The following is a 14,390-nucleotide window of genomic DNA, read 5'->3' as shown; positions in this document are numbered from 1 at the left end:
GTTGGGAGGTTTTAAAGAGTCCTCTGCAACTATTCACAAAGAGGAATCTTTACCTAAAGATATGGCCTAAGTGTTCTGCTGGGGCGAGCTATAGATAGGCAGGATAACAGGTTAAAGAGGCAGTTATCTTATATTTAAGGGAAGATAACCTCAGATACAGTCTCATTATCCTGTCTAGAGAACCAGTCCTCATAATAGTCTAGTAGTTTTAGAGAGCAGACTGCCCTGTGGAGGATTTTGTTGTTCAGAAACCCTCATTACCTACCTTAAACCGCTGTGTCTTTTAGTTTGCAGTAAAGTAATGGGACCAGTGTGGGTTGATTTAGATTGTAGAAGTCCTTTGTACATAACTTGTAAATAGTCATTTACGTGTGTATGTGTCAGTATGTAATGAAGTACTGTAGATATTTTTTTCTTTTACATTTGTGCTTCTTCATTGCTCTGCCATTTCATTGTGACAGAGAAACAAAAATAACCCCCTGACCCGAAAACATTTCTGACTACAGGGACTGTTTTATCCAGTATTTTAAATAGGTAGCAGAGATTTTTTTTACCTTTACATCAAAACAGGCAGCTCCCTCATAACATGGTAACGTTTAAATATTTTCTAATAAAGATAAACACATCATGTGATGTGCTACACTGCATTTAAAAATCACAGCATTGCACTATTTGTCAAATTATTACCTTATAGCATTTAAAAGAAAGACACACAGGTTGTTTGTTCTCATTGTGTAAAACAACAAAGCAAATATTTACCACATAAATTATACATTTATGGTATACTACAAACTATCTTAAAATCCTCCTTTTTAAACATTTATTATTGAATTCAGCTTTTGCTGTAAAATAAACAATTATTTTTGATAATTATGTACATTAGAAAGTTTCTAATGACTGCATATTTTTCAGCTTTGTACAAATCTAAAAACACTTAAAGCACCATCAATCCCATTCCATTTTGTGTGTCATATTGTTATTCACACAACAGACACTAGTACTGTTGGATATGTCAGCTATTTTTGTTTTAAATAGCTGTTTTGCTTTTTTCTTGCCCTCTGTTACTAGATGTTCTGTGTGCTGGTGTTTCACTCTTCCCTCTTTGATTTTACCCACCACAATCAAGTACTCTGGACTCAGTAGTGGGATGGGCTCTATCTTACGACATGATTGAGTTTTCGCTCCCTTTTTCTGGCATTTTCTATTAGTGACATAACATTGCATGAAAGGGCCAGAGGCCTTCCCCAGCCACTAATCAGTGACTACCGTCACTAAAACAGAGCCATTTTAGATTGGAGGGTCCATTCTACTCAAAACCTATATGAAAAAGTAACACTGGTGATCATGACAAGAAACTTAAATATCTCATCTCAAAATCAACCAATACATTGTAAATGCATATTAGTGTTTTACACAATTTATGGCTTCTACAAAAATGCCAAAACTCCAAGAAAGGCAAACAAAATACATTAATAAATGCGTCATTAAATACTACTAAATATATATGTATTTGACACTCCTAAAGAAGGTTCTACAGCCAAAATATTGTTTCTTTTTTCTTTCGGCATGGAATTAACCTTAACCTCTTCCTATGCAGCCTATGCGTTCTGACGCGGCAAACCTGAGAACTTCTTTATATTATACTTTTTCAGTAAATTTACAAGGATTTCAGTGCCTATGTGCACCAACAATGTCCGGGGCAATTTCAAAATAATGATTGAACACAAATAAAGAAATAAAGCTAGCAAAGGAAATGTGGAAACAGGAGAAACGTCAAACACTCGTTAAGAGCCTGACTAAACAGGTTAGTCAAAAACTGTGAAAGAGTTTACATTCTTCAGATTGACAGGGTGTGAGCCCCAGATTTGGGGAGCAAGGCAGTTGAAAGCACATGCCCTGAGATGCTTGTACTTATAAAGTTACTACTAAAAGCTGTGCCTCCCTACTACATAGGGAGTAATGAAAGAAGCTAAGTATTGCTGGATTTGGTGTGTAAGTTAAGAGTAAAATTTGGAACTGAATGTGCTGGCGAACTGGGAGCTAGTAAAGAAGTGTCAGAATTGGAGTGATGTGGTCACAGAGCCTTGAACACATTTCAAGTCGAGCTGTGTTTTGGAGTGTTTGAAGTTTGTTTAGGGTGTAAGTACAGTGAGCATGGTATAGGCTATGACAGTAATCCAGTTGAGATGTGAAGAAGACAGAATCGGGGAAAAAATGCGAAATGGAAAAAAATTCTGACATTCAATAAATTGTGGCATTTCAGTGCTTCCTTCTGATCTTAGATATCCTAGTCAGGACCACAGCAAGGGTATGAAAATATCTTAAACTAAACTCTTCATACTTGTGAAGTCTGTCAGATTGAGCAGATATATGAACTTACCCAGCATTATTAATCACAATATCTGAAAAACAAGACAAAGAAACAAAGACTGCTTAGAAAAGAAAAACTCTGCAATACTTTGAAAAAAAATCTTAAACTTTTTGTCCCAAAGCATATTTCTTAAATTGACATATACAAATTGTCAAAAAAAATACATTAGGAGTCCTGATGCACCGACAGACTGGAAGACACCTGTGCGTATCTGTGAACTACAGCTTAACACTATGTAATATACTGTATATATTTTTTCGATGAGGAACCAAGTTTAATTAGCAGAAGTACCATAAATAGCATACATTGTATTTACAACAAGCTCGACATTTTAAAAATCTAGTTTAGATCTAAATTTAAATATTATATCATAGTTAAACACTTTATATCTAGTCATAACATCTCCTGTATAACACATACTAGTATCTAGTATCTTTTTCAAAAGAAGTATAAAATGAAAATTTAAAAAACATTCAGGCACTCACAGCATCTAATAATTAGGCAGCACATATTTACTGGTGCTTTGCCTGAATGCTCATATTGCCAGACTTGTGTCTCTCTAGAACATACAGCTGTTGAAGAATGCCAAGTGAGATACATGGCATCAGAAATATTGTGCAGGCTAAACAAAGTAACAAGATATATTTCTAACTGTGTAATACAAGACAAAAAAATTACACTGATGATCAAATAAAAATAAAGCTACTAGCTTTATTGTAGTAAAGTTCAGTAATGCAAACTTTAATGAGAACATAAATGTTCTGCCACTAATTGGGGAAAAGCACTAAATCTGTTGGGTACATACTGTAGATGTATGCCATTTAAGACTAACAAAGTGCAGATGTATACATGGTATAAAATAAAACCTTAAAAAGCACAGGTGAGGCATGTGGTTTGATGGCTCAGTTATCAATAGGTAGCTTGCAGCACACTGCTAAAGTCATGCAAGTCTGACAATAGAGCAAAATGGGTATGAGGATATAAGTCATTGAAACCAATGTATAATCCGTTTAAAAAGTCAATTAAAAGAACAGTCTACCAGTAAATGCAAAAATGTAAAATATAATTACTTCCCTGCAATGGACGGCATCTCAAGTTTCTGACCTTACAGAAATACTCGAAATGCTTTCCAACAAAACACTAAATATAATCCCAGAATAATCTCCTATCAAGATGCAGTAGAACTGTAATGCTGATGGAATTAAACCAGTGTGTGGAAGTCTATAAACTAGGTAAAACATCTGTGATAAAGTTCATAGAATAAGATCACATAACAAAAAATAAAATAAAATAAGGCGTACAGCAGGAAATGCAGAAATTCTGCTGAAGAAAAACAACCTGCTGAAGAAAGCCTGAAGAAACTTACTTTTTGTTATTTCAAAGGTAGTCTTTGTCTGAAAACCCAGACAGGAAGGTTTACATGTGCAGTAGCTTAGCCACACACAGGCTATCGCAGGGGATCAAAGGACAGGTTTTATATTGCTGAGACTCAACAGTGATTTCCAGTGATAAACTAAAACAGGTCATGGTGCATCAGCTTCAACTGCATTTGTGGCTTGTAAAAAAACATCACAACAGTGGAAATGAGATTTGGCATTTCAGTTGGATATTACAAGATAAAATGAAATTTTTAAGCAATACCAATTCTCCCAAATGCATCCAGTGCTGACTGAACCACTTTATCTCCATTCTCCACTGAATCTGTGAAGGCAAAATAGGATTTTCTTTCAGGTTTGTGCCAGTAAAAGATATAAAAAATACATTAATAATTTATAACTATTTATTATCCTACATACAAAACTTCACAGGTATAAACATAATCTTTTGTAACTTTGGAAACGCTCACAACCTTTTTTTGTAATACACAAGAGTCAAAAGCAACAATGATATACCGTGCCTATACATTTTAAATAGCTTTTGCATTTCCATTTTAACAGTAAAGGTATTGAACAGAAATATGCCCAAGGAAGAATAAAAAGGCATGATGGTTTAATATATGTTTAAAACAGTGGAAAAAATGCAATATTCTAAAATTCAATCTTCAATCTTATTAACTGTAAAAGTCATACAGTGGTATGATAAGAATGCATTATAACATTTTAAATACAGTCTTTACAGCAATACTGGGAACTCAAAGAAATTAACACTGTTTAGATGTGGGTATTCAGGAAATGTCAAAAGAAATAAAAGAAAATTACCATAATTTGCAACAGCTATGCCTCCTTTTGCTCTTATTTCCTCTACTACTTTGTCAGCTGCAGATGAACTTTTGCCCCCTCCCTTAATGTCACCTCCAAGGTCATTCACTAGAAGTGGAAAAGACATGTACATCTTAAAGCAGATAATGGCCTGTTCGCTTATCATGCTGATATAGGTTTTGTCAACCTTATCATCTGAGCTTTCAAAGAACAATGCTGCCCCCTTGTGACTATACAGGAAATTGTACTTCACAATACCTGACTTAAAAAATTAATATTTATAGGCAATTTGTCTTGACTTCTAATTTTACTTTACAGAAGCTTAATAACTCTGCCATTTTTTTTAAACTGACTTCCGCATTATAGTGGAACCATACCTTCTTCCTACACTCACAGTACAGTACAGTAAATATGGGCTCTTCTTCAACATGAAATGGATATACTTTCACTACCATATCATCAAAAGAAGACAAGACAAAAATTATAATTCTTTAATTGACCAGAATAGTCAATTTTGAATGAATTCATATATCACTGTAAATATACTGAAAGACTAACTAGTGCATTTATATTTAAGAATGCAGCATAATCTTAAAAGGGTTATTGATCTATGTCATAAAACATTAAATGCTAATGCCAACCAATCAATTTATTTTGTGTATTGCTTTATGTAGTGTAAAACATTTATGGTTATAGCAGAAACACATTCCACAGACTAGAGACAAAAACTCAGATTTCCCAAATCATGAAATACTGCTTCTTCTGAAATGATGTCACTCTCGGATGCACATATCTTTTTAACTCCACAGTCCCACCCACATGATAACAACCCTCCATTTCCTGTTGAATATTTCAGAGATGGTTATTTTGTGGGGCAGGGACTGGAGTTTAAGTTCAACAATTGACAACCTGAAGAAAAATGCTTATTACTGAAACGCAGTGTTTGGTGTTGGAAGAGTGGATGCCTCAACTTCTTTAGTAGTTGGAGAAGATTGATACTTAATGATAACAATGGAGTGCAATATGATAATTTTGATATTTAAAGAAGAAATGATAGAACAGCAATTGATTTTGTGAATATGTATCTGACATAGGTGTGATTCCCTGATGAATATTAACCTCAAATAACAAAGTTTGCTTCAGAATGGAAATGTAGCCAACAGCAAAAAAAAAAAGACCACCTACAAACAACTACAAACAGTAAAGTTATAAGATGGAAAATATTATGTTACGAATTCACAGGACCCTGAAACAATCAAAGGAATGCCAGATTGTAGAGGGATTCATCCATACTTCTGTGAAAGCTTATAATTACAAGCTGAACAGACTGACAATGTGACAACAATACCCTCCTCTGTGAGGTCATTCTTCACCAGAACAGGAAAATAATCTACATGAATGTGTTAAATGAAATGTTAAGTATCATCCATCTAAAATGTTCCAATATAATGCTCCAATTGTCATTTTTATCATAATGGCTGCATATGGCCAATGGACTTAATGTAAGTGTATTCTGAGAACATATTAAAGGCTGTATAACTTTATCAGCTTACTTCAGCTTACTATAAACCATTTTCCTGAATGTTTGTCTCTGAAACACTCTAGAAACATCAAGCAGAGAAGAAAGGAACAATAACCTCTCCTTTAAGGACATGTTTCATTTTAATAGGATACAACCCCACAGCATGATGTACTATAAAAATATGCAGAATCTCTCACATGGCATTCATTTCATTTACATTCAAATTGGATTTCATCTGAAAACAATCTGATACAGCTTAATACTGACTCCAGAAATGCAAAAAGCATGTTGCGTTGACCTCACATGATGTAGATTTTTCTTTGGATTAAATCCAGACCTACCCACGACACAGGCTCCTCTTTCACCAAAGGCTAATGCATATTCCCTTCCAAGTCCTATGGGACAAAAACAAATCATTAACTGTTTGCCTTGCAGAAATGTCTGAACTAAAAAGTTCAGAAAATACAGTATGAAAATTAACTCCCATCAATTCCATGCAGTAATACATATAGTATATTAAAAGTACCTACTGCACACTGACATTTCATATGAAGTTTTGTGTTCTGGTTTCAATCACTGCTGTCAGATTACTATAATATTTATTCAATTTAGGAAAATGTTCAAGTCAATATATCAAGCCAGTGAGCTTCTAACCACCCAATCCTTATAACCAACTGCTTTACAGCACAAACTATAAGAAATACTGGACTGCATTCTTAATCAAGTGTGCCTTTAGGAGAATAATTAGGTTCAAAGCTTTTTATATATCAAAATAATGCAATTCTACATGATCCTTTCCACCATGTCCTTTGCAAGTACAGTATAACTTGTTCCAGCTTCTTTGCACTGACACCCTGTCAATTTCATGAAAATATTCAAATTATAGATGCTCACACATTAAGGGTTGGAATAGTTGGAAAAGGCTCCTAACGACCTTAGTAAATAATCCTCTTTAAAAACCGACATGTCCTTTGAGCTTTTTGGACTCTGACTTTATTTCATCAGCAGCTTTCAAAAGGCAGCTAAAGGAATTTTGTGTTATGGTTCGCACAACACTACTAACAGTTCAGCAAGAGGAGAAGGTACAGTAAGTCTGGTGTCTTCTTGATTCACTCCTCCAGCCCATCCTATGGGACTGAGGTCCGTACTGAGGATGTTAGGCTCTGAGGTTTACTACCATGTAAGTCTATTCAATGTTTCCTGCAGATTTCCCTTATTGGTCTTTAACAGCTGCAATGAAATGCTGAAATGCTTTCATTCTGGAGTCTACTTCATAGCACAGATTGAGATCTGGTGACTGAGGAAGTCAACCCACCTGCACAGATTTTAGTGTGTGTTAATTCCCAGACCTTTGAGAGTATAAATGTGTTTTGTTTTTTTTCTGTTCAAATGCTTCTTTATAGAGCATTTTTGTTGAGTACCAGCTTTGTGGCAATGACAGAAAATACTTTCAAAAGCCCTGCTGAATAAATTCATCTGGCCAAAGTCCACAAGCCGTAAAAGTAAAAGAATAAGTAACAGGTTTATTCCATGCTGAAAAAAAGAAGAAAGAAAACACAATGTTTCGGCCGTGTAGCCTTCTTCAGGTGTGAGCAAAAAAGTAAAAGTAAAAGAATGCTCTTTTAGACCGTTTGCACACAACAATATTATTCTGTAACTCTTCCGTTATTCCTTCTCCTTTCCTCTTCTATTTAGGACAAATAGTAAAACCTTTATAGTTTTACAATTAGATAGTAAACCTAAGTAGCATTAAGTATCATTAAGTTTCCTCGTGTTCGAGAAGTCTAAACCATTAGCTGATAAATCTTAAATTAATCCACAGTGCTTTTGCAACTCCTTACCGCCACTGAGACCATTTCTCATGATCCCCTTCGCCATAGATGCTCCATAGGACTGGTTTGCTCGGATCCTAAGTGTGCAGAGCTGGGCACCGATAACCATTGTGCTGTGTATTATGCAAGTTTTGCACTTTCACACAGTAACTGCAGTTCACCCAAGCGCCCTTTGTTCAGTATACTGAAATGCTCACCAGTTTAAGGACGGATCATCTTGAACGATCTCTTATTAATTTCCGTGTGTAAATTACGTTTTTAACTAAAATCGCTAATTGCAAAAAAGAATAACCGAATAGAAGTTCGCTGTCCACAGCCCGAGGGGAGATAAAGATATTCACCTGCTAAGCTAGAAGATATATTTAACATTAGACTTCAAAGGTATCTGTGGAACTACCGTAAAACTATATTTCATTTAAAGGTTTATTATATCTGTTTCTAATCAAAGCAGTTTTTTTCTGATCTGAGCACACTAATTTCTAATTTAGTAGCTTAAAAACCTCCGAGCCTTCATCTTACAGTGCAATGTATTTTGAATCTCTCATAGGCCGCTAAGTACTAAGAATAACCACTGTCTTTTTTTGCGTAGCTTATTTACCTCCTCCAGCTCCTGTAACCAGAACCACCTTTCCATCGAATCTCAAAGACGACATTGTTACCTACACCGAGGTACTCAGCACACTGCCTCTAATGTAGTTTTGTTCCGTCTTTCACAATCCAGGAAATAGCAAAGCTGAAGGCACACAAAGCATTGCATTTTGGGACCTGTAGTTTTTATGCAGAGAAGGTGATTTTAATCAGATGTGTGCTGAATCTCTTTTGTAAGAGGAATAATGCAGATATGTGGGGGGGTGGAACTGCAGATACTATATCTCTTAGCTGTCATGGGAATGTATGGGAATTCCTCTGGAGGAGCTGCATTCTGTTGTGGAAAAATTCCAATCCTCTCTGGTGATGCAGCCAGCAGCTATATCACCCTGCAACTCACAGCTGGCAACTTACTGAAGCTAGTTAGCAGCAGGTGTGAGCCTGGTCAGTACCTGGATGGGAGACCTCCTGGGAAAAACTAAGTTTGCTGCTGGAAGAGGTGTTGGGGCCAATAGGGGGTGCTCACCTTGTGGTTTGTGTGGGTCTTAATGCCCCAGTATAGTGATGGGAACACTAAGATATGATAGGATCACTTTATTAGCCATATACAATTTCTTGCATTAGGAATTTGTCTTTTTCACATACCCCAGCTTGCTTTCCATGAGACACACAGACAGACAGACAGGGAGAGAGAAGTTTGGGGTCAAAGCACAGGGTCAGCCATGTATATGGCACCCCTGGAGAAGTTGAGGTTAAGGGCCTCGCTCAGGGGCCCAATGGACAACGATTCCACTGATGGCCTTTAAACAGGCAACCTTCCAGCCACAGGCGCAGATCCTTAGCCACAGTGCCACTGCTCCGCCCCTTTTTTTACTACACTGTAAAAAGGCGTAGTAAAGATGAAGATGTAAAACCAAGGTCCTGACTCTGGGTGTTTCTCAAAAAGAGTAGGTATGTTACCCTGGTGTCCTGGACAAATTTTCTATTGGCCTTTAACAATCATGGCCTCCTAATAATCCCCATCTATGAACTGACTTCATCACTCTGTTCTCCTCCCCACTGACAGTTGATGTGTGGTGAGTGTTCTGGTGCACTACAGCTGCCATCGCATGATCCAGGTGGTGAGGTCCCCATTACCTGTAAAGTGCTTTAAGTGGAGTGTCCAGAAAAGCGCTATATAAGTGTAAGGAATGATTATAACCTGACATGGTGCTGTCATGATCCTCACCAGGATAAGTGGGACTGAAAATGGATGGGTAGTTACAGGATTTTTGGTCATTTTTCTGCCTCATACCTTTTGTTTCACTCTTGTGTGTTGTACACTGTAATTCAACCTCCTGTGAAATTAATGAAACAAAATCCTCTGAATACATACTGTAATAGTAGTTGCCTCTCCCCTTGGCAGGGCCTAGGATGAAGAATCTCTGTGCCTATGCTGGCTGTCAGATCTTCTCCGGTTCTCCACTGCCCACAATGGCAGGCTGGAAGAGTGATACATGGAACCGCTTGTGAAACTGGCAGCTGTAGTCCTGCTTTTTCCCTGGCAATTAAATAGCAAGGAGGAGTCCCTCATGCCCTTTCTCTTTCCTCTCTGGACTGCTCTGTCCATGATATCGTGATGCTGTTGTCTCCCTTCCCCAGTGAGGACCTGAAGCCTGTTTTTGGTTTGTCAACTATTAAATTGTATTTTTCTTAAAAGTTAACAAAGCTCTGTTCCATATTAAACAAGAGAAATAAAGGAAACCCATTAGCATTAATGCTACAATTCAGCTGATAGGTTGTGAAAGATTTCCTTGACTTAGGTGCAGATGGCATCCACTATGGCACCGTGGCACCCACCCTCTGCTAAAATATTTAACCGGTTCGTGAGTCACTTACCTGCACTCCCACTTCTTTCCAGCAGGGTTCGCTCTCGCCCTGCTTTTTTCTCCACAGCACAGAAGGCTCGTCACTTTGCTACAATTTACTTCATTAGGTCAGCGTCCGCACTGTAATTATCTTGTTAAACATATTTTTCATGACACCCAAGATAGTGTTTCTTTGCTGACTTTTTTCAATTTGAAATACTGTAATGTTGTCTCATGCAATACAGTTGATTTTACAGTAATCGTCTTCAATAAGAGTCTAAAGAAATTGAAAAATTGAAACAAATGAATTTTGGATAACTGGGTCTGTAAAAGCACTAATATCTTTTATCTGACCAGCACTTAACATGCAAAAATAAATCGTAACTTCCAGGTACAGTAGTTTTTTTTTTTATTTCTCAAAGATGATTGTTGATGATCATTTTATCTTGCTTTTAAGTTAAAAGTGAATAAAGAATCTGCTTTAAACAAGAAACTTATTAAACTTATTATTATAAGCTGGTCATAAATGGCAAATTAATCCAAGTTGCTACTTTAACATTAAATGTTATTAAAACCTTCAATTCAACTTCAGGCTATTTTCCACCACAGTATTAATAATGTATATTAAAAAGGACCAAGGACTAATTTAATAAGAGAAAAAAATGAGACAATATCCAAGATAAGCCTTTCTGTATGCACAATATTTATTGATGTTATTAACTTTGAAGGGAAGACATTTTAAAAAAAGTTCACAGCAAATTGCCACATAACAGGTTAAACTAAAATTCCTACTTGAACACACCACATTTAATAGCTTGTAACTTAAAAATATATGTTCATTTTCTTTGATAGCAAAGTATGTGGTTGTACACATTTGAACATTTGGATATATTGCATTTGAGATGAATCAAACTTGGTAAAAAAGCTTGGGTGGCACAGTATTCAACTTCTGGACTTTTTATTGCAATATACAGTATATTTCCACATTCAATAGACACATTTCAAGTTTTGGTTCCCGAGTACTTTTAAAGTAGATGCATTTTTTTAAAAACTCTTTCATAAATATATATGTCTGTAAGAATAAAATACAATTTTAACTTATTTGGAATCAAAATTATTTCAACACAGCAGATGTAAAATAACTCATGTTAAGAGACATGTCAAGCAGGCAACCCTGAACTCTGCTGCACAGATAGGTTCATTCATTTTTGGTTCTTCCTCATTCTATCAGTCCTTTAATTAGTGGTCTTCACTCCTGGTCCCAAAGAGCCACAGCCCTGCAGGTGTGTTAGTCAAAGTAAACTCCTCAATGAAGCTAAACAAAACTGGAAGACCTTTCCTTTAGACCCATTACATGAATGAAAACCAGACCTGTGACTCTCCAGGACCCAGAGTATCAGTACACTACTATACAGAACCACGTATAAGACAGTATGGTACATATACACCCCACCTATTTTCATTTCACTTACTTTGGTTCTTAAGCTTTAAAGTATATCATGTTTTAAAATAGTATTTGCAGGACTTCATGCCCCTTAATATTTCCTAATACCAAGCAATTATTCTAATCCCCCATCCACTAATTTTGCTTGGTCTGCGCAACATAATAAAAATATAATTTTCCTCCTCAACACAGCACTGCACAGCAAAGTGGCATTTTAGTTTGTATTCAAGAACCCATGCATGAGCATGTATTCTTAGATACATAAATGGTCAATGTTCTTATGCACTGAATATGTTATCATCTTCTGCAAGTGTCCCTTATTTCTTCACATGTCAACCATGTTCCACGCCAAAGAAAGTTCTCTGGACACGCAATAAGTACTCAGATGTTTCCATCATCTAGCATTTTGTTGATTCCATCACAGAGCTTTTCCAAATGGGGTTTGTAAGGTCCGAAGGGATTGTACAAAGCAGCAAGAAACTCGCAATCTGAAAAGTGATCAAACACATTGTTGACACGTCCATGGGATTTTGTCGTTAGGTGCCGGTTGATAATTTGGTGAAGTAACTCCCTGCATTCATTCAACAGTTTGGAGAGGACGTTGCGGTCAAAAGTGAAGTCAACCTGATGGAAACTGATGACAGTCATGGCCAATGTGTGGACTTTTTTCTTCAGCTTTTCCATCAATGCAATCTCCTCTTCGTTGAACTGGTTGTTCCTGAACAACACTGCAAGCTTTATGACTATCTTGATGATGTTTTTGGTGATCTTCTCAGCATCCTTCTTGTTCTGCGTGTACTCCTTTGTCACTCGGTAGAGCTCGTCCAGGACCTCACTGGTGACGTCATCTATGAGGATTGTGGCAATGGATTTGGAGGCCATTTTACCCAGGATCTTCTTTTGAGCCTGAACAGCCAGGCTCTTTGAGTTGAAGACATCCGTGGCCACTGAAAGATTAAAAAAAAGGAGTAAATACATGTGCCTTAAATTAATTTCAAATGACATTATGTGATTATCTAATATGCTGTTCAAAAGAGATGCATGTGAAAATATTGCACACTAAGTAGGATAAAACAAGAAAAAAATGTTAAAATATTCCCCTTGTTTTAAAGATGTCCTAAATCTCTCCAAAAATGTCCAAAAACTTAAATGTAAACCAGAGGCATTTAAAGAAATATTTTGTTAGATCTTATGCCATGTTTTCTCATATATTGTGAAAAAACATTAAACAAAGGGAATACCAGTTTTTTTTAATTGAACATACCTTTTCTTTCTAGGAATTTATGAAACAATGAGCTATACATTACAATTAATTTTGCAACTGGACATTCTGGTATATTAAATCACTTTTCATTTTACTTCACAGTAACAACAACTGCAATAATAATGATGATAATGACAATAGCAGCAGGAACATGATTAATAACAGTAACATCTGTAATCTTTTCCACTACTTGGTAAAAAAGGTCCTTTCTTTCAGGTGTCTGTCTGGTATTGTGGCATTTTTACTCTACCCCTCTATGTGAACTAAGCCAGCTAATGAGAAAAACACTTGCTGTTTCTTGGCCTAATAAGATGAGCAAATATTTCAGTTGCCTTTAAATTTATAGACACAAATGTTTGTCTAAGACACTTTAGATTAAATAATCGGTAAATTTACATTTATACTAAATTATGTGTGTGGAAAAATTGCAGTTTATTTCTAAAGAATCTCCACCTTAAATGTGTTTAAAGCTTAAGTTTTACAGTCTCAAGGTTAGACAGAAGCATGCAGGAACCTTATTGTTTGTGTAACCAAAATATTTAGATCATTATTATAGAAAAATAGTTATGTAGTGACACACAGCAGGGGCATGGTTATGGTTATATTCATACTGTAAATATTTTAAAAAATAATTTGCATATTTGTTTTCTAATGAGAAACAATCAAGCATTTTAAACTACTAAAAAAAACAAGCATGCTTTACTATAAATGACACTACAACAGTAGTTTCTGTTTAATATTTCAAATACTAGTTTCTTTAGATAGAAGCATCTACATCTAGTTAAAGGCTTTTGTTATTTATAATCTGCATGGTTTAGGCTCAGGATACTGCAGCCTCACCCTGAGAGGGCAGTATTGCATATACTTTCCAGAATTTAGTTCTTTCTCTATTCAATAAAAGCCACATGAACAATTTATATTTTATACTCTGTCTTTTCATGTTCACAGATTCTTGAACCCCCAAAGTTTAGGAAAGAGAAGCAGCAGCACTTTGACTCCCTGAAAAAGGATGGTTTAACAGCCATTGCCCCTCATCTGTGCCTAAGAACCCAAATTCTGAAAATGACTATTGGCGATATCAGAATGCAGAGGATTTGTTGCATTCACAATATAGATTTCAATTATGGACTGGCATAAATAACATAATTTTAGTCTATCATACAGCCATGTATTATACAATCTGGAAATAACATAAACAGGCAAAACATACTAACAAAGGCAAAACAAACTAACTCAAATGAGACAAAAATCATAAACACAGTTCCAAAGTTAACTACTGTATGTAAGGTTGAAAAAACAATCTTGGGTTGAAAAAAATACTAAT

General features: G+C 35.9%; 2 protein-coding genes across 4 annotated transcripts in view; both read right to left on the bottom strand.

The window, feature by feature from the left end:
- hsd17b4 (hydroxysteroid (17-beta) dehydrogenase 4) overlaps positions 1–8,632 on the bottom strand; it is an 87,154-nt gene extending 78,522 nt beyond the window's left edge. The window contains exons 1-5 of one of the 2 annotated variants that reach the window (XM_088911058.1): positions 8,522–8,632; positions 6,433–6,486; positions 4,570–4,677; positions 4,013–4,072; positions 2,381–2,402 (exon numbers count right to left, since the gene is read on the bottom strand). In XM_088911058.1, the coding sequence (XP_088767184.1) occupies positions 2,381–2,402; positions 4,013–4,072; positions 4,570–4,677; positions 6,433–6,486; positions 8,522–8,576 (299 nt within the window). In that variant the 5' untranslated portion in view covers positions 8,577–8,632. Of the gene's footprint in view, positions 1–2,380; positions 2,403–4,012; positions 4,073–4,569; positions 4,678–6,432; positions 6,487–7,932; positions 8,093–8,521 lie in introns of those variants that run through there. The other variant, XM_088911057.1, reaches the window with a different exon arrangement.
- A 2,409-nt stretch (positions 8,633–11,041) lies between these two features.
- The window catches only part of LOC148837567 (tumor necrosis factor alpha-induced protein 8), a 40,530-nt gene continuing 37,181 nt past the window's right edge, over positions 11,042–14,390 (bottom strand). For both annotated transcript variants that reach the window (XM_088912191.1, XM_088912190.1), the window contains exon 2: positions 11,042–12,749. In XM_088912191.1, coding sequence (XP_088768317.1) covers positions 12,184–12,749 — 566 coding nt within the window. In that variant the 3' untranslated portion in view covers positions 11,042–12,183. The remainder of the gene's footprint in view (positions 12,750–14,390) is intronic.

This window comes from Atractosteus spatula, chromosome 3 (assembly GCF_055471065.1).
Source record: "Atractosteus spatula isolate fAtrSpa1 chromosome 3, fAtrSpa1.hap1, whole genome shotgun sequence".
Lineage (NCBI taxonomy): Eukaryota > Metazoa > Chordata > Actinopteri > Semionotiformes > Lepisosteidae > Atractosteus > Atractosteus spatula.
Note: the sequence above shows the minus strand (reverse complement) of the source record. Positions and strands in the feature narration are given on the sequence as shown.